The following is an 18,858-nucleotide window of genomic DNA, read 5'->3' as shown; positions in this document are numbered from 1 at the left end:
CTAATCCTAAATAAATTAAATTCCTGAATATTTCTTTGAAAATGTTTTTTTAGTACATATGAAGTATACTGTATACCACATATGCTTCAGTATGTATATGTGTAAAGCGGCATATTAATTGGATATGAAGTGTATGGCGTAAAATCGGGTTAGATTATAATTGTAAATTTCAGTTCAATTTGCAGGTTTAAGCTGGTTATCCTTAGATTGAGAGTTTTTAATCAGTTCCATGAATATAGAAATTATTGCTGTTTTTTCCCGGTTGTAATAAATCCACAGACAAGGTTATCTGAACCTTGCATGAACATACTCTTTAATACTATCTCCATTTTAAATACATAGTATTGTTTACTTTTAAACATATATGTCCATTCGTCTTATTTAAAACAAATATGCTAATATGCAAAAATATAAACTGTATTTAAAGTAACTTTAATAATAAAATAAATGATGTTAGCATATTTTCTAAATAACATGAATGATCAAATATATGTCTAAAAATCAACGGCATTATATACTAAAGAAAATGGAGGGAGTAGGAATCAGCGTATCTGCTAAAATTAAGTCGGATACAACCTTATAATCTCAATATAACCTCGTAACCATTTTTCCTCTTTGAGTGCCAGGCTATCTAACAACACTAGCTCCAAAAGTTCTTGATGTGGCATGGTGGACATGAATTTGTAACTGCATGCAGGATTCCAGCTCAGAGAATTGCAGGCTGTTGATATCTCATCCCTGATTTCTGGTGCCCGTTATTGTATCATCTAGCACATTTAGAGCTGATGCTTTTGATAATTAAATTAAGGAGAAAAAAAAGAGAGGAACTGATGTTTTTTATCCTAATCTGAGGAGAAAAATAAATAACAGTTGCTTTTAAGTCACTAATCTAAGGAGAAAATAAAGAACTGATCTAACCACTAATCCAAGGATGAAAAAAATAACAGAGATGAACTGATCCTTTTGCCAAGAAACCCGGAAGAAATGATCCAGGAATGAAATAATCTTCCCCAAACTTTCGTTGAGCAATTTATACTACGAAATTTCTACCTATATAAATAGGCGCATTGCCCCTCTCCCATTTCTCACCAGCTTCGATCACATTCCGATCAAGCTGCAACAATGGCGAACGGCGTGGCAGAGTACTTGCTGATGGACCCGTGGCTTGTTCTATGGCTCGTCCTGGCCTCCATGGCGTTCGCATTGCTGCACCTGCGGCGGCGCGCACGCCGTGGGGCGCCGCCGCTGCCGCCGGGTCCGCGGCCGCTGCCGATCATCGGAAACATGCTCATGATGGACCAGCTGACGCACCGCGGGCTGGCGGCCATGGCGGCCAGGTACGGCGGGTTGCTGCACCTCCGCCTCGGCCGCGTCCACATGGTGGTGGTGTCGAGCCCGGAGCACGCGCGCGAGGTGCTCCAGGTCCAGGACGGCGACTTCTCCAACCGGCCGGCGAGCATCGCCATCGCCTACCTCACCTACGGCCGCGCCGACATGGCCTTCTCCCACTACGGCCACTTCTGGCGACAGGTGCGCAAGCTCAGCGCCGTGCGGCTCTTCAGCCGGCGGCGCGCCCAGTCGTGGCGCGCCGTCCGCGACGAGTCGGCCAAGCTGGTCGGCGCCATTGCCAGGAGAGCCGGCGAGGCCGTCGACCTCGGTGAGCTCATCTTCGGGCTCACCAAGGACGTCATCTTTCGCGCCGCCTTCGGCACGCGCGACGGCGGCGGCCACGGCGAGCTGGAGGTTCTCCTGCAGGAGTTCTCCAAGCTGTTCGGCGCGTTCAACGTCGGGGACTTCATCCCCTGGCTCGCGTGGCTCGACCCGCACGGCATCAACCGACGGCTCCGCGCGGCGCGCGCCGCCCTCGACAGCGTCATCGACAGGATCATCGACGAGCACGTCAGCAACCCCGCCGGCGACGAGGACGCCGACATGGTGGACGACATGCTCGCGTTCCTCGACGAGGCCGGACGAGACCAAACCGGCGGCGGCGGCGAGCTGCAGGGCACGCTCCGGCTGACGCGCGACAACATCAAGGCCATCATAATGGTACGTGCCATTCTGACACCACTGCCATGGCATGCACGTCGCGTTGCTTGATGGAGTTGGCGACGACAAGTGCAGGACTTCGTCTTCGGCGGGACGGAGACGGTGGCGTCGGCGATCGAGTGGGCGATGGCGGAGTTGCTGCACAGCCCCGGCGATCTCCGGCGGCTGCAGGCGGAGCTCGCCGACGTGGTGGGGCTCGGGCGCGGCGTGGAGGAGGGCGACCTGGAGAAGCTCCCCTTCCTCAGGTGCGTCGCCATGGAGACGCTGCGTCTCCACCCGCCGATCCCGCTGCTCCTCCACGAGGCGGCGGCGGACTGCGTCGTCGGCGGGTACTCCGTGCCGAGGGGCGCCCGCGTGGTGGTCAACGTGTGGAGCGTCGGCCGCGACGCCGGCGCGTGGAAGGGCGACGCCGGCGCGTTCCGGCCGGCGAGGTTCATGGCGGGCGGCGAGGCGGCGGGGATGGACCTCAGGGGCGGATGCTTCGAGCTCCTGCCGTTCGGGTCGGGGCGGAGGGCGTGCCCCGCCATCGTGCTCGGGATGTACGAGCTGGAGCTCGTCGTCGCGCGCCTCGTCCACGCGTTCGGGTGGGCGCCGCCGGGCGGCGTGGCGCCGGAGGAGCTCGACATGGCGGACGGCTTCGGCCTCACCGCGCCGCGCGCCGCGAGGCTCCGCGCCGTGCCGACGCCCCGGCTCACCTGCCCGATGTGACGCGCGTTCTCGATTTGGCGCGAGAGATGCGCAACGCAGCTCGAAGTGTGACTGTGACAGTGTGAGCGTGTAATCTGGTGTGGACATCGTATGCATCATGTGTGCTTATGGATAATTAAATATATAAATAATATTTGGATGTGGATTTCGGCTGAAATTTTCTGTCATTTCGAAAAAAATTCGTCCTAGAATTCAAATAGAATATTTTTTTTCTCATTATTTTTTATAGTTGCACATTGGCTACATTATCTGTAGAAGCTTCTTGATTCACGAGATCTAGCGGGCGTGACAATATGGTCAAAGAATTCTTTACCCTAGACATGGGCGTCGATATGGTCGTAAAGCTGCTCTTCAGCTTAGTAGCCACATCCATAATTTAATCTTAGGATTATTTTTACAGTTGATTCCGATATTTTTTCATCGTAAACATGGGGTTTTACATCATTAAAAACCCACATATAAAATCCTTTCCCTTAAAAGAATGATGGTCTTTGAAGCCCTTATTTCTTTTTTTAATCTTCGAGTATGTATGAATAGTTTGATTACGTGCATTTTAATTATGTAGAGATTTGGAATGCTATTCGACAATTATATTATCTTAATGTTACATTAAGTGAGATGCTTTTATTATTTAAAAATCGATTATATTTTAAAACAAAATCTGAAGCACTCCGTGGACCGTGGTTACACGTGCCAGGTCGACGTGTTCTTCTGGAAGAAATCTATGTCTACTTTTGAAATGGAATATACTACCTCCGTTAAAAATAAGTACAAACGTAAATAAATAAGTACAAACGTAAATATCCGTATGAACGTTCGTCTTATTCCAAAAATTTATAAAAATAAATTATAAAAAAACAGTCACATATAAAATATTATTTATGTTTTATAATCTAATAGTAACAAAAAAATATTAATCATAAAAGATAAAGAAAAATTTAAATAAGATAAACGCTGAATATAAATAATATTTTATAAAGCTGTACTTATTTTAAGACGGAAAGAGTAAAAAATTTTGGAAAAATTTCTAGTGCAGCATGCTGCTCATTTGGGAGGTGTGTGCTGCTGCTCTCCAGTCTCCCCCAACCAAAATTTGACCGAGTTTGGCACGAAAGAAACCGCCTCGACGCCGTCCAACGGAAGCCAGCCGAGGCGACCAACCCAAGGGTAGGCCTAGGCGTAAACCCTGCACCTGAATCGATCGCCGGCGATGGCCACGACGCTGACGCCGACGCAGCGCTACGCGGCGGGGGCGCTGCTGGCGCTCGCGCTCCGCCAGGCCCAGATCCACCAGTCCGTCCTCCTCGGCGCCCACCACCACCACGACGACGACGACGAGGAACAGGGGCGCACCAGCACCAGCAGCGGCGGCGGCGGCGGCAGCTCCTCCTCCTCCTCCAACTCCGGCGCCGGCGCCGACGCCGACCTCTGGACACACGACTCCCACGGCCTCCTCCGCCCCGTCTTCAGGTGTTTTCTCGCTCCTCTCCGCTTGTAAATTTGGGGGGTTTGAGATGAATGCTTCCGCTTTACTTGGCGATCGGGGGGCTCTGCTAGGTTCCTGGAGATCGATCCCAAGGCGTGGTCGGGGCTGGAGGAGACGGCGGCGTCGTCCGAGGCCAAGCATCACATCGGCGCGGTACGGCACTCACTGCATTTTCTGCCCTCGTATTGTAATTGGCCGTGCGTTTTGGTCAGTGTTGCAGTGATGGTTTGGGGCTTAGGTGTTTGATTATATGCCTACAAGACTGTTCAACTTCAATTTCCGCGTGTGCTTGACCAGTGAAATTTGTGTTTTCGTAGCATCTCATATCACTCTCATTTTGTAGTTTCTAAGGATAATATTCGAAGAAGATGGCGAAAGCTCCTCAGACAGATCCGTTCAGGAGCTTGCCTTGGCAAAAGGAGTTGATGTGATGGTAATGAGTTTGGGCAATGACAGTGAAGTGGGTAACACAATTAAAGGTGGGGATCAAGATGCTTTGCCTAGCAGCTCTGGAACAGATAAATCCCCAGGGGAAAGCTCTCATGATGACCAGTTAGGAATCAATAAATTGACCTTAGATGATATTCCTGCTAACAATCACCGGAAGATGGCATTGCTGTTTGCTCTTCTCTCGGCTTGTGTTGCTGATAAACCTGTATCACAAGAGGAAGAGGACAGAAAATCAACCCGCTTCAGAAAGGGTTATGATGCTCGGCATCGTGTTGCTCTTCGGCTGCTATCTACATGGCTTGATGTGAAGTGGATCAAAATGGTTTGTACAGACTAAACTTTTTTGGATTCAGCAGAGTAATCACTATGGGTACCAAACAATATCCTAAGGCAATTAAAGAAAAAAGAACCCCCAATGTTTTTCATGTTTCACCAAATTTGTCACCAACCATGCTTTTTCGCTGCAGGAAGCAATTGAGGTTATGGTTGCATGCTCTGCCATGGCAGCAGCGAAAGAACAAGAACAATCACAAGAAAGCGCATCACCCAAAAGTAAATGGGAAAAATGGAAGCGTGGAGGAATAATTGGTGCAGCTGCTTTGACTGGAGGAGCACTGTTGGCTATTACTGGGGGTATGAAAAAACTTCAGAAATTCTGCTGGACGCTGAACATCTGAACTAGTTTCTGTCGCTCATATTACTCTAAACGGTTGATATTCTCTTCCAACTTGACAGGTTTAGCTGCTCCAGCAATTGCTGCAGGGTTTGGTGCTCTTGCTCCAACCCTGGGCACACTTGTCCCTGTTATAGGAGCTAGCGGATTTGCTGCTATGGCTACCGCTGCAGGATCTGTTGCTGGCTCTGTGGCAGTTGCTGCATCATTTGGAGGTGTGTCTACATGTTCTTCAAAACCCTTCTGGTGATGTTGTTTTGAGCTTTCGTTTCGTCATGCTACATTACTATCAGCTGCAGTCTCCCTTTCCTTTTGTCATGAGGGTTGCAATATTGTTTAGTGAACTTACCCAAGAATATGCACACAACACTTTTAGGGGTGCATTTTACAATTAGATAATAGTTCGATGGATTACCAGAAGAAGGATAAGACTTATACAATGTATGACCCAAAATTGTGAGAAACATATGGATGAAAGCGTAATGAGAATAGTTGTGGTGTGGAAATTTTCTATTTATTCATGCTTATCCTTTGAAATGATATTTTTCAATTAGCTGCTGGAGCTGGCTTGACGGGGAGCAAAATGGCCAGAAGAATTGGGAGCGTGAAAGAATTTGAGTTCAAACCTATTGGTGAAAACCATAATCAGGGTGTGAGTTCCTTTTCTCTTTCTGATGTCACAACAAATTTCATTCTACTAGATTTTTGTTCACCCTTTTAGTAGTCAAACTGATCTGGTCTGGTTAAATGTTCTCAACACTTTCAGCGGCTTGCAGTTGGCATCTTAATTTCCGGATTTGCTTTTGATGAGGATGACTTTTGTAGACCTTGGGAAGGATGGCAGGATAACCTAGAGAGGTATAGAGTGGTTTTTTTGACATGTTCTTTTTGCTGATCACTATTCTAGTACTTTGTCATGTGTTACCAGCTAAGAGCATCCTTAAAAATATAATTTCAAGAGTTGAATAATGTCTGGCAGGTACATCCTTCAATGGGAGTCTAAGCATATAATTGCAGTGAGTACAGCAATACAGGATTGGCTGACATCAAGTAATATTTGTAGTTTTGCCCATTTACACTATCAGCAAAAACTTCTAATTTACACTGTTATTTATGATTCAGGACTTGCTATGGAATTGATGAAGCAAGGTGCAATGAGAACCGTATTAAGTGGTCTTCTTGCAGCATTTGCATGGCCAGCTACACTGCTTGCGGCTACAGACTTTATTGATAGTAAATGGTCTGTTGCTATTGACAGGTAATTGCAAACTCTCCCATTTCTCTTATGTTGCTTGCAGAGTTGCAGTGCACACTGACTATCTACAGTATTGGTATTCTTCTGTTGATCGACACATAAGTTTGTGTATTCAAATTTATGAAGATTATGACGTAACATTTAGACAAACTTTTAATGTATATATCCCACAGTACATATATTGCAGTTAAAGACATCCTAGCAATTTGTTAACTTAGCCAATCAAAATCAACTGTATCTTCTCAGATCAGATAAGGCAGGAAAAATGCTTGCTGAAGTGCTTCTCAAGGGATTGCAAGGAAATAGGTAACTCCATATGCATTTATTTCATTAGCGATGTTGGCCGCTCAGAAATATGCCCCCCTAATGCCAATTTTTTCCCAGGCCTGTGACTCTCATTGGGTTTTCACTAGGTGCACGTGTTATATTTAAGTGTTTACAGGAACTTGCTTTATCGAGTGATAATGGTACCTGTTCTGTAACCATCTCCTTCATCCATAAGATTTTCCTTTCTTGGTGGCAAATTATCAGTTTTAACCATCTCCATCTCTTGTTTGCAACCAGAGGGACTTGTTGAGAGGGTGGTTCTTCTTGGTGCTCCAGTTTCTGTGAAAGGCGAGCGGTGGGAGGCTGCAAGGAAGGTAATGGCGATGAAATCATTTTTTTCTCTATTATCTCTGTAGGAATGGTGCAACGTAACAACAAGAAACAGTGAAGTTGCTGTTCATTTTATCCCAGCTTCTTCCCTCGGCGCTTAATTCACTCACTTGTCCTCATGGCAGATGGTTGCTGGAAGATTTGTGAATGTGTACTCCACAGATGACTGGATTCTTGGTGTTACTTTTCGTGCGAGGTAAACAGATTTATGATTTCAGAGCTCCTAGAAAGCTCATATCACCATTCCCCCATGTGAGCTATGACTTAAGTAATCTTCTCGTGCAGTCTGCTAACACAAGGGTTGGCTGGCATCCAGGCCATTGATGTCCCTGGTGTTGAAAATGTAAGCATCTGGGGTGCCATTCTTGTGTTCTTACGTGATTTTCATCTATCTTTTACACGTCTTTGTGTACAATGCAATTTACAGGTCGATGTTACGGAGCTTGTCGATGGCCATTCGTCTTACCTGTCGGCAGCACAACAGATACTGGAGCATCTTGAACTAAATACCTACTATCCGGTTTTTGTTCCCCTGAGCGCAGCCAACGAAGAAACAGATGGAACAGTTGCACAGTAACGTGTGGGCAGGATTCGATGAAAATCGTATGTAGACAACCAAATGTAACAGACTATATATACAACCAAATGTAACAGACTAACTCGTTCAAACTGTAAACCAGTCTCAGCCTGAGGCGAATGTGTCTGGTTGGTGAGGCTTGCTGTTTCTGGCCGTGTCAAACAATCTGTGTTCGTGAATCGCGATTCCGTTCCTTGGCTTGAAGAGAGATGCTTATGGTTAAACTTAGACCCAACTGTATCTGGGCCAAATCAGGAATTTAGACCAGAAAAGGCCCAAAGAGAACGCTACCTTATTGCAAATACATTTAGTACGGCAGTGATTTCGCTCAAAAAAGAAAACAAAATAGTACAGCAGTGGTACGTTGCCGCACAACTGTCCATTGAGAATGGAAATGGATACAGGAGAGACACAAAATGGATCTGGCTACAAGAGAGCCACGAAATGGACACTGGATACAGGAGTAATGACGACAACCGATAAACTATTCCACAAGTCCCTTAATACAAATTCAGTAATCAGCTGCCTAACTTGTACTGTTGTATATCTGACCTTCGACAAGCCATCCTCTACCAAATTTCGGTGCACAGTATCAGCATGTTAATATCACAATCACATCATGTATACTGTTAAGTAGTAGTATCATTTATAACTAGTCAAAATGCTAAATAACTATCCTAACCCAGTGTACTAATACCGAATACATTCTGTCAACATAAGACAAATCAGAAACTAAACCGATGGGTTACATATCGCTATTTTCCGATACATCTGGCGGATGCGGGTCAGGCCTCAGGCCTCGAAGAAACAAAAGCGGGGAACAATAGGGATAGGGATACACAGATGCAGTTCAATTGAACCAAGCAAAACGAAAATAGGCCGTGTCCCCAAAAGAGTGGAATCTGCTTGGGCAGTACATTCAGTCATCCTCCTATGCTAGAGCTAGACATATACTCCGTCCTTGCTACGGTTGAATGAAACCAAGAAAAGGTTGTGTAGGCTCTATGTTGACTACCACTGTAATTAGGCTATACAAAAAAGTCAAAAGATATGGGCAAAGAATGCAAACCCTCGTTATCTATTGCAGAGATCAGGGGTGCAGGTAGTTACAAGATGCACCCTTCCTGCAGTAGCCATTCTCATGAAATTTACATATCCCCCTCTGAGTTTGTCCCCTTGGGGTTGATCTCGACGATCCACCAGTGCCAAATCCATCAGACCTACTCCTAGAGTAGTTTGAGCTAAGAAGCCAAGATTCGCTTATTTGAGAGTACCTGTCACGGTGATGATTCCGCTGGCTGCCCCGATTAGCATTACCAGCATATGGATTCCAGTTCTTGGTGTTCCCTAACGCCTCCTCTGAAGTAGCAACATTCAAGTCAGTAATAAATCCGTGTTTTCTTGATGCTTCTCCAGAACTTCTACTCAAGGGTACCGCTGTTTCATGGTTGAGGGACAAGTTAGTATTATGGTTAGTGTTCCGTGCAGTACCCACATCTGAGCCATCATTTGCTGATGGTTGAGAATCTACTAATCCTGAGTTCTTGTCTATCATTGATACCGATGCATCATTTGTTTCTGGATTCACCTATTGTAGTGAGAACCCAATGTCAAATGGAATGTCATACACAAAGCAAATGTCAAAGGCTGACATGATGTTGGAATATCATTACCTGCTCAACCAATCCCCAATCTGTGCAAACACCTGAGTTTGGTAAACCCACCTCCTCCCCTGGCGTGCTACTTAGAACAACTCCATTATTTCCATGGGTGACAGTTGCTTCATCAATAAAATGAGCAGTGCTACCTGCTGGAGAGAGAATTTTACAATGCAAAATTAGTAGGTGTAAGCTAAACACCACAAACTGTTTAGGACTAATGGATGCATGCTAAACATCAACAGACTAACCAGATGAATACTGGAGAGCCGGTGCTTGTGAGGATAATGGCCAAATATTACCGATTGGATCATCGTCCTGGACACCCCATAAAGAAGAACCAACAGAATCTCCTTGATAGTAGCCATGTTCACCCCAAGGGGATAATGCAATGGGGCTAGAGCATGTGGATAAAGCAATGGGGCTAGAACATTGCGGTTCTTCCTTCGTTGAACCAGACAGAAAACCTTCTAAGGCTGTTGTACCATCCATGTAAAAAGTTCCACAACTTTGCTCCATCAAAGATTCCAAGAGATTTTCAGACATGTCTATGGACTCAACTCCAGAGGCAGGATTAACAACCATGTCATCTCTTATAACAACAGTTGATTCAACATACAGTTCTTCTTTAACCTTTGAATCTTCACATTCTAAATGCGCCTTTGCCATATCAAATACTGATTTCAAAGCATCATCCCCAGCCAGAGTAGATTTTGGAAAAATAAAAGCAAGTGAAGAGTTTTCACCTACATCAGTAGAAGCTGTTTTTTCAGGTGCTAATGATATTGATCCAGGGAGGTCCACAGCAAGCTCTTTACTCTCAGTTATCAGAATGGAACTAGGACACTCACGTTCAACATCTTGGTTATCAAGATAAGATTCAGAGAGAATCTTAGATTGCGGAGACACCTCTTTACTCTTAGATATCGGAGTTGGGCTAGGATCTTCACACTTAATATCTTGGTTATCAGAAGAAGATTCAGGGAGAATCTTAGACTGCAGAGATAGCTCTTTACTCTCGGGTATCGGAGTTGGACTGGAATATTCACATTTAATATCGTGGTTATCAGGAGAGGATTCAGGGAGAATCTTAGACTGCTGAGATAGCTCTTTACTCTCAGGTATTTGCGGTGGACTAGGGCATTCAGGTTCAATATCTTGGTTACCAGGAGATGATTCAGGGAGAATCTTAGACTGCCGAGATAGCTCTTTACTCTCGGGTATTTGAGGTGGACTAGGGCATTCAGGTTCAATATCTTGGTTATCAGGAGAAGATTCAGGGAGAGCCTTAGAATGCGGAGATAGCTCTATACTCTCCGGTATCGGAGGTGGACTAGGATATTCATGTCCATTATCTTGGTTATCAGGAGAAGATTCAAGGATAGTCCTTGACTGTGGGGATATCTCTTTACTCCCAGATATTGGAGGCGGGCTAGGATATTCACGTTCAGTATCTTGGTTATCAGGAGAAGATCCAGGGGTAGTCCTTGACTGTGGGGATAACTCTTTACTCTCAGATATTGGAGGTGGACTACGATATTCATGTTCAGCATCTTGGTTATCAGGAGAAGATTCAGGGAGAATCTTAGACTGTGGAGACTGATTAACTGACGTGTTTGATATATCAGCTTCAAGTGTTTTTTGTTGATTCATGTTCTCCTCCATCTTGCATGTATCAGAAGCAGACGCAGAAGGAGCTGACTGTGGACTGCAGATTGGTGCTCTTTCCGAGAGACTCAGCATACCAGAGGGTGAGCTTGAACCTCTGTCTTCAACAGGAGTTGCTGGAGCAAAGCTTTTAGCCTTTGCAGAAGCAATTGAAGAATGAAGTTCATCATGAGTGCATAGATTGGTTGTTGAACTCAAGCAAGAACCTTCATGTTGACTGGAAGCAGTCCTGGACTCAGATGGACTCCAGGCAAATACAGGGCTGGGAACATCTCTCGTGATCCGTTGACTAGGAAGTTTCTGCGCAATATCATACCTCGAATTCAGATCCTTCCCAGAACCTGCTTGTAAACTATTTTTAGGATCATGTTGAACCTGTGACCACGAAGGATAATGATCGTGATGAGATTCCACGTTACTGTGTGCACTAGAACTTGTCTGCGGCATGGATGGACTCCACAGTTCACTGTTGTGTTGATTGTTCCATTCACCAGAGCGTCCTCCCTGTACTTCATCATGGTGCAAGTCTGATCGTTGATGTGGACTTCCAGGAGATGGAAGAGAGCCTGAATGCTTGATCTGACACATTGCTTGACTATTTGAAGCGTTAGCGTCCTTTGGTGGAACTGAGTCAGTCGAGTGTGATAACCTGTCATCTAAAGAGTTCACGCTTTCCCTTTCTGGAGCAGAATGCTTAGTAGACTGAACAGTGGTTTCAAAAGAATTAAGCATACTATAACCAACAGGAGAAGGAGCTTTGTTGAGATCAACAATTTCAGTGTTTCTGTTTTGTCCAGTGTCTGCTACTGTCGACTTACTACTTGTAGTAACAGATGCAGGTTGACCAAAATCTTTTGGTTGCTTTGAGAGCACTTCAGTCAACAGCAATGATCTCTCTTCACTCTCAAATGTAAGCCATACTCTCATATCACGTGGGAAGTAACTTGTCCATTTGGATAGCTGCACAAGAGTAAATGGGCCCTGAACATTTCCAGAAGGATCCTTGTAGTGCCAGACTTTTTCTGGTTCCATGTCACTTGATACAACCCCATGAGATGAAGGTGACGTAGTTTCACACCTGGTACTCTTTACATTAGTGCCAGATTTTGGAATATCCATACCAACTGGTGAATGGGAATTCTCAAAGTTTCTTGCTGCTCCTGATTTACGCTCTGTATTTTGTTTAGACAGGTTTTTGAGATGGCGGGTAGCATCACCATTCTTTTGTGAACTGTTCGAATATTTAACTTTAACGGGTGAAACGAACGGATCTGATCTTGCCCAATTTACACTACGTTCAACTGCACATAGCAAATAACCAATGTTACCAAACGTTAAATGTGTTTAATGCTAAAAACTGCAATAAATATAAACTAGTGCAAGAAGTTACTATCCTACAGATGCCAGATGACTAACTGCAGCATAATATTCAAAATTTTAGAGCATTAACATCTCAAGGATAAAAGTACCAGCTTTCTTGTTGCCAAATTCATCATCAGATTCATAATCAGGATCCATATGCGAGTCAACATGCACGTCAAGAACTTCATTAATTCTGCGTGCTCTTTCCTCAGGAGTGTTGAGAAGCTGAAGCTTTTCCACACATTCTCTAAGCGTAAGATGCAGTTAAGGATAAAAAACAAGCAAACTCAAGCTGCTTGGCTCAAATAGTGTCCTAACATGGGCAGAACGAAGAGGTCTCTCTGCCTTCTCCATAACAAACAGAAAAACAACAAAATAAAAGGCCAGCCGGCCCAAGATTTTCGTAACAGATTATGAATGATCTGTGTATGTTAAAAGAGTTCCTCAACACTAAAAACTTTTTAAGAATCTTCAATTATATGGTTTGGACTCTTCGAAGAGAAACACCACGCCTAGCCAGCCAAAGAAAAAAACCCAGACGAAGTAAGAAATGCAAAAGTAGCAGATGATAATAAAGGTCAAAAAGGATATTCCTTTCTACGCCCAGTTTCACTTGCACGGTCACGAAGATGGCACAGCTTCTGCTTTTCGTTTTCAAACCACTGTAAGAATTTAAACAGTAGCAGATAAATATATCTTTTGAAGAAAACAAATATTAATGGAAAAGCTAGAAACATAATTTTCCTTTAGTAGGATTGTGCTCACATCATTCACTCTTACAAATTGGAAGATCTTGGCTTTCTCTTGGATATCACCCTGAATTAACAAGACAGAATATAACACAGATCAAACCTATACATATCTTGTTAACATGAAAATCAATTAGATCATTGGGTGTTTAATTTCATCTAGCAGTACCACTTTCAGTCGGCTAATTAGATCATACTTCATGCTCTGCCTTAGGCGCTTGCATTCCTCCTACACAAATAAATATGAACAATCCATTGAGCCAGAAGGAGATGACAAGGAAATCCAATGGTAGCTCAGCTAGATGCACATTTAGAACACACAAAACCAAATATTATACCCCACAGACCGAAAGAGAATTTCTGATATGCAAGAAACGATGAGGCACATATAACACAAATCCTTTTCTTCAAAGGCTGAGAGAGGGAAAGTCCCATATTTCCAATAATCTTAGCATTTGTAATAAATAAATCAATATGCGCCATCAAAATATATATGTTATTATTATAAAAAAAGTAGAAGTTAGCTTAATTATCTTCACTGCAAACAACACAAAATTGTAAAATAAGGAATGAAATTGCATATCAATTCATGTTCCAACATAGACACCAGAAGTGCTATATGACATTCATTGAGAGAAGAGAACAAAATAAAAGACTTGACCTCTGTAAAATCCTGATTTGATACTGTGTCCATCGTGATAATCTCCTTTTTGTTTAAGTTCATTATCTCAAGTGCAAAATTTGTCATCTTCTTCCCGATGCTGTATTTTTCTGAAACCTTATGTGTCCCTGCACAAAAAACTTATATTCAATTAAATGAATAACTGTATAGATAGATGTTAGAGGTTAAATATCTTACCGACAACTTTCACCAGACGATACATATCTTGCTTCTGACCAAGTCCCGAAATTCTTATCCTGACAAAAGCACCAGAAATTTTGTCTGACAATGTGGGATCATCAATAAGATCCTCCATCAAGCTACGGCGCAGGTAAATTAGGTTAATATTATGCATATCAATTGCTGCGTAATCTTCAGGATTAGCCTGTGGTTCTCTTTCCATCTTTCTATGCATCCTTCGTCTCCTATCAGGAGAGAACTTTGCTGCCATGTCATTATATCCACTGGCATGATCTATTTGAGCTGAATCAGGATTGATAATCCCTTGGCTACCATCATTTACTGCAGAAGGCTCACTTACAATAAAGTGCATCTCCAAAAGCTTCAACATCTCAAAATGAGCGACGCGTGTTTTCCTGAATAAACGGTGAAGCCTTGAGTCACAGATAATTTGACTCTTTCTTTGAGGGTCACGGAGGTTGTTCTGTTTTATATAGTCAAGCAAAAGAGCCTGAACATCAAACTGGGAAATAAAAGATTGATCGCCATCTCTCATGTGCCCTACAAACTCCAGTAGCTCTGGCGAAGCCCATTTGGTGTCTACCGGCAAGGACGCCTCTTCAGTTGGTACCTTGTTGGGCAGGGTTCCATCATCTCTAGTAACAGTCTCAACCTTTTTTGTGGCAATGCTACAATCAGAATTTGGTTTCCGACGTTTTCGACCCTTTTTTCTCGAAGAATTTCTCTTTCGCTTTCCTGAGGAGCAGTCAGAACCAGCATCATCGTCATTATTAGCATCATAAAGGTCATCAGATGACTCATCCTTTTCTTTCCTAGTGTAAGTAGTAGGTGCATTCCATCGAGCCTTGGCGCTAGTTAGTTCTTCCAATGTTAATGAAAGCTTCCCTTTCAGATCCACCCAATATAGCTTGAACAGGTATTCCCAACTATTTTGATCATCAAAATCAACAACAATCTGCAATGAACTCAACACACACATGAAAAGGCGTGAAACTTTTAGAATTTGAAGCGCAAAGCTATAAACTGTGAAAAAGCTGAGATGCAAGAACATGAAATCGAAGGAAACATATAGCAGAGCTTGAGCAAAGATGCAACTTGAACAGGACCTGATATCAAAATCACTTTCAAATAGTGCAACCGCACAAATCATGTAGTGTGCTAACATGTTGCTGTTGTTATTTTGTGTGTGTAATTATTTCCTCTTTTTTTAAGGGGAGGGGAGGAGGAGGGGGGTTACGATTAAAGGAGGCCGCGCAATATACATGCCGCATACAATTTCTTCCGAAGAAGGAATGACCAAAAACAGATGTTTTGAGAAAAAAAAAGCAGAATATTTTTGTGGTTGGTAATAGGCATACCTTTGTATCACCTTCATCTTTGGATTCTATCAACAGTATAGTTGAATAACAGGTATCGCAGAAGCCCTTGGTCCCCCTGACACTGAAAAATTTACCTTGCTTGATGCATACTTTGCAAAGGGAGTATGTACACGTATAGCACATGTAGTGCACTGCCTTTTCACAGCTGCTGCATATGTGCCAACCTGGCGCAAAATGTCAGAAGTGCAATTTTAGTATGTTTTCGTCAATTGCGGAGTCTATAATTTTCCCTATGCGAAATTGTAGATACTACCAAAACTTTACTGCAAAACTATGGAAGCCATTAAAAGAACCATCATGAGCAAAAGTTTGGAAATAATAATAAGATCATTTTTCCCCTTTTGCTCTCGGATTTGGATTTATGTGAAATATCAGTCCATGATTTCTCGGATGAGGAAGAACCTTGTTCATTCAATCATGAAAAGGTAGTGTTTCTTCTAGCATCCCACAATAAGACAGCAACAGCAGTGTAGCATGCAAAGCTAGCTAGAGCAGTTCTCAAGGCGCGCATCTGACAGCTCTAATCGATTCTAACACTGATTGGGCGGCGAATCATCTCCCCCAAGCTACACGGCAAACACGCGTGCGAGTTATCTATTATTATCCACCTTCATTTTTCCATCTGGTGCCTTTGGCTATTATTGGTAACAACGAGCCAATAAATATGTTAGCACATTTATGCTCAGCTTGCTAGTTAGCAGTGAGCAGCAGGAGAGCAAAACAATGGCGAGCAGGATGAGCTCACCGCAATTCCACTTGCTGCGAGATTGGAAGAATGCCTCATCGCGCTTGATGCAGGCCGGATGGTAGACCTTAGGGCATCCCCTACATGGAGGCAAAAACACAGGCGCGCGTCTCAGTTGAATTTTTCCGAGGTATCCAAAAAAACGCAAGCAGCAATCCACCCACCCAACCCACCCACCCACCTCCGATCGCACACGACGAGGTTGCCCCCGTCGAAGCAGATGAAGCAGACGACCTCCTCCTCGTCCTCCCTCCTCCTCGCAGGCCTCGCCGCGGGAACAACCGCCGTCGCCGCCGCCGCCCCGTCCCTCTTCTTCGGCGGCCTCCCTCTCCTCCTCTTGACCCCGACCACCGCGAGCGCCTCGGCCGTGGCCTGCGGCGGCTGGGCGGGCAAGCCGATGATCGATCCGAGGAACTGCGAGTCATCCATCCCCACCGCGGCCCGCGCGGGCGGCGGCTCCCCCTCCGATGCGGCGGAGGGCGGGGGCGGCGGTGGGAGCCGCAGCTCGGGAGGCCAGTCCGCCTCACCTGGGGATAGCATCTCCCCGCCGCCGGCGGCGGCGGCTGCTCCCTCCATGGATCGGCGATGGGTTCAGCGGCGGTCGTCGCGGAGGCGGTCCAATCCGGCGGTCGGTCGCCACCTCCTCCTCCTCCTCCTCCCCCCCTTCCTATGGGCCGCGTCAAGCGTGTGAGAGGGGAACAAGAGAGAGAGCGACGGGGGAGAGGAGGAGGAGACCAGAAGAGAGAGAGAGAGTGGAATACTACTACTAGTCTAGTGGGAATCACATAAAATACAATAAATGAATACTAGTAGTAGTAATTCCGGGTTTTGCGAGGGGGTTTTGGGGAAAAAGGAAGGCAGCCACGCCTGCCTCTCCTCTGCAGGAGGTGCAGGTCGCACACGCAAGGGGAGGTGACAACACATGCGGCGGTCAGGTCAGGTTAGTCAGTGGCTGCTCCTGTACTCGTAGTACTTGATGGGGAGGGGGGGGGGGTAATTTGGCGGTTTGGCCCCTGCACTTGTGTTGTCTTGTGTTGTGTTGTGTTGGTGCGGTTGGAGAGGTGGACTGGGACGGCGTTGGCTGGTTGGTTAGGTGCGCTTCATAAAGACGCACGCACGCTCCAACGCTACGCTGCGGGGCGGCGCTTTTGCGCTTGTGTTTGCGTACTACTGGGCCGCAACGAAACGCGAGCCCACACTGTTCCCTCTCCCTCGTATTCATATATGCGCCTTTTGACCCACCCAAGCGGCTTTGGCTTGGAAACACAGAGCACTACACAAGATGAGATGCTTGAGGGCATCCACAATGGTTATCTATAGGCTCTCTATAAGAGATCCATGTCAGCATATTTTCCTATTTAGAAGAGATTAAATGAAGAGAGAAAGCAAAGCTATCTACTAACCTGAAGATAGTCTATAGAGAAAAACGAGACAATGGATTAGAGAGCTATAGATACCCATGTAGACATACCATTGAAGTGATTTACTATTAATCTAGTCTATTGCTGAGATGTATATGTTTTGTAGATGGCACGTTACTTTATCATTGCGGATGCTCTGATGCCCATATTCTGCCTGGGTTTCACGTGTGGTTTCGAGGGAGCGAGGCCAGCCAGAACTCTTCTTTCCGGCGCTGGCTGTCCCTTCGTTTTCAGTTTAACGCGCGTGCGACAAGCACAATACGTACTCCGTTTCATTTGTTCCATTTGAAGCGTAGTTGTATGTTTCTAAGTCTAACATTTGATCATCCGTTTCATAATGTAAAACTTTACAGCACTGTCTATATTCATATCAAATTTATATAAATGCGGACAGTGCTATAAAGTATTACATAATAAAATGGAGGAAATAATAACAATAAAAATATTAATCATATTTTTTTAAAATAAAACGAATGGTCAAACACTGGATATAAATAGTGCAAAACCACGGTCTCTCTGTACCTCCGTCCTACCCCCTCCCTCCGTCAAAAAAACAAAGTAGTAGAATGCAAAAAATTTTAGACAGATAAGATACATCATAGTATTACGAATTTTTCATGTCTAGATTCGTAGTAGCAGGATATTTCGTATCCATCGAAAATCTCTTATATTTTTATAAGGCAGGAATAGTAGGCTGCTACAGTTGATAGATTTTATTTTTTGCGCCGTCGTATCGGATGGAAGTGAGAATCACTGCTCATCCCTCTCAAAGCTGTCCTTATCTGACGGTGGCCTCACGTACGTACACTCGTACAGTACGTAGCATGTATTGTGAGCATGACGTATAGGTAGAGGTGCGTCGGCTTTGCGGGGTGTGGCTACGCCAACGCACGCAGCAGCAGCAGGAAGCCAAGTAGTACATGGGTCGCGTCAAGATCGTGCGTCGCCACGTAAGACGCGGCACGTTGAGCACGACATAAAACCCACATGTTCCGTTCCCACCACGCGAGCGAGAGTGATATTACGATACGATTGGAGTGTTTTCTCTCCTTTTTCTTTCTCCCCGTACGTCGTCGTGTGACTAACTCACCCTTACCGCTTCGCTTTGATTCAGCACGCTATGCCTCGGAACGGAGAAAGCGTGAACACTGACATAGGC

The 18,858-nt window shown here is 44.9% G+C and overlaps 3 protein-coding genes across 4 annotated transcripts; 2 read left to right on the top strand and 1 right to left on the bottom strand.

The window, feature by feature from the left end:
- Positions 1-1,007: 1,007 nt before the first annotated feature.
- LOC9270922 (cytochrome P450 84A1) lies at positions 1,008-2,914 on the top strand. The gene is made up of 2 exons (XM_026024141.2): positions 1,008-2,049; positions 2,125-2,914. Exons 1-2 carry the CDS (start codon positions 1,123-1,125, stop codon positions 2,755-2,757), a joined length of 1,560 nt encoding a protein of 519 aa, XP_025879926.1. The 5' UTR covers positions 1,008-1,122; the 3' UTR covers positions 2,758-2,914.
- A 988-nt stretch (positions 2,915-3,902) lies between these two features.
- LOC4331373 (transmembrane and coiled-coil domain-containing protein 4) lies at positions 3,903-8,012 on the top strand. The gene is made up of 15 exons (NM_001417162.1): positions 3,903-4,227; positions 4,315-4,396; positions 4,587-5,015; positions 5,161-5,326; positions 5,429-5,581; positions 5,921-6,018; positions 6,133-6,224; positions 6,346-6,416; positions 6,489-6,624; positions 6,868-6,927; positions 7,006-7,088; positions 7,186-7,262; positions 7,404-7,474; positions 7,564-7,621; positions 7,706-8,012. The coding sequence occupies exons 1-15, from the start codon at positions 3,968-3,970 to the stop codon at positions 7,853-7,855; spliced, it is 1,986 nt and encodes a 661-aa protein (NP_001404091.1). The 5' UTR covers positions 3,903-3,967; the 3' UTR covers positions 7,856-8,012.
- A 180-nt stretch (positions 8,013-8,192) lies between these two features.
- On the bottom strand, positions 8,193-17,025 carry LOC4331372 (zinc finger CCCH domain-containing protein 44). 2 transcript variants are annotated; one of them, NM_001417160.1, is made up of 12 exons: positions 16,460-17,025; positions 16,279-16,358; positions 15,513-15,697; positions 14,152-15,109; positions 13,954-14,081; positions 13,462-13,521; positions 13,309-13,359; positions 13,135-13,205; positions 12,651-12,796; positions 9,765-12,482; positions 9,529-9,665; positions 8,193-9,443 (listed from the first exon to the last, which is right to left on the bottom strand). In NM_001417160.1, exons 1-12 carry the CDS (start codon positions 16,852-16,854, stop codon positions 8,946-8,948), a joined length of 5,427 nt encoding a protein of 1,808 aa, NP_001404089.1. In that variant the 5' UTR covers positions 16,855-17,025; the 3' UTR covers positions 8,193-8,945. The 2 variants fall into 2 exon arrangements, with proteins under 2 accessions (NP_001404089.1, NP_001404090.1); NM_001417161.1 differs by having other exon boundaries at positions 9,529-9,662.
- Positions 17,026-18,858: the final 1,833 nt, after the last annotated feature.

Source organism: Oryza sativa, chromosome 3 (genome assembly GCF_034140825.1).
Source record: "Oryza sativa Japonica Group chromosome 3, ASM3414082v1".
Lineage (NCBI taxonomy): Eukaryota > Viridiplantae > Streptophyta > Magnoliopsida > Poales > Poaceae > Oryza > Oryza sativa.
This window is presented reverse-complemented; position numbering and strand designations above follow the sequence as displayed.

Excerpts from the sequence above, each read along its gene's own strand:
- LOC9270922 (XM_026024141.2), top strand. The coding sequence starts at position 1,123 with ATGGCGAACGGCGTGGCAGAGTACTTGCTGATGGACCCGTGGCTTGTT. Across the intron at positions 2,050-2,124 it reads ACATCAAGGCCATCATAATG|GACTTCGTCTTCGGCGGGAC; the intron begins GTACGTGCCATT and ends CGACAAGTGCAG.
- LOC4331373 (NM_001417162.1), top strand. The coding sequence starts at position 3,968 with ATGGCCACGACGCTGACGCCGACGCAGCGCTACGCGGCGGGGGCGCTG. Across the intron at positions 6,417-6,488 it reads ACAGGATTGGCTGACATCAA|GACTTGCTATGGAATTGATG; the intron begins GTAATATTTGTA and ends TTTATGATTCAG. Across the intron at positions 7,263-7,403 it reads GGTGGGAGGCTGCAAGGAAG|ATGGTTGCTGGAAGATTTGT; the intron begins GTAATGGCGATG and ends TCCTCATGGCAG.
- LOC4331372 (NM_001417160.1), bottom strand. The coding sequence starts at position 16,854 with ATGGAGGGAGCAGCCGCCGCCGCCGGCGGCGGGGAGATGCTATCCCCA. Across the intron at positions 15,698-16,278 it reads TCGCAGCAAGTGGAATTGCG|GTTGGCACATATGCAGCAGC; the intron begins GTGAGCTCATCC and ends ATTTTGCGCCAG. Across the intron at positions 13,522-13,953 it reads CAAATCAGGATTTTACAGAG|GAGGAATGCAAGCGCCTAAG; the intron begins GTCAAGTCTTTT and ends TTATTTGTGTAG.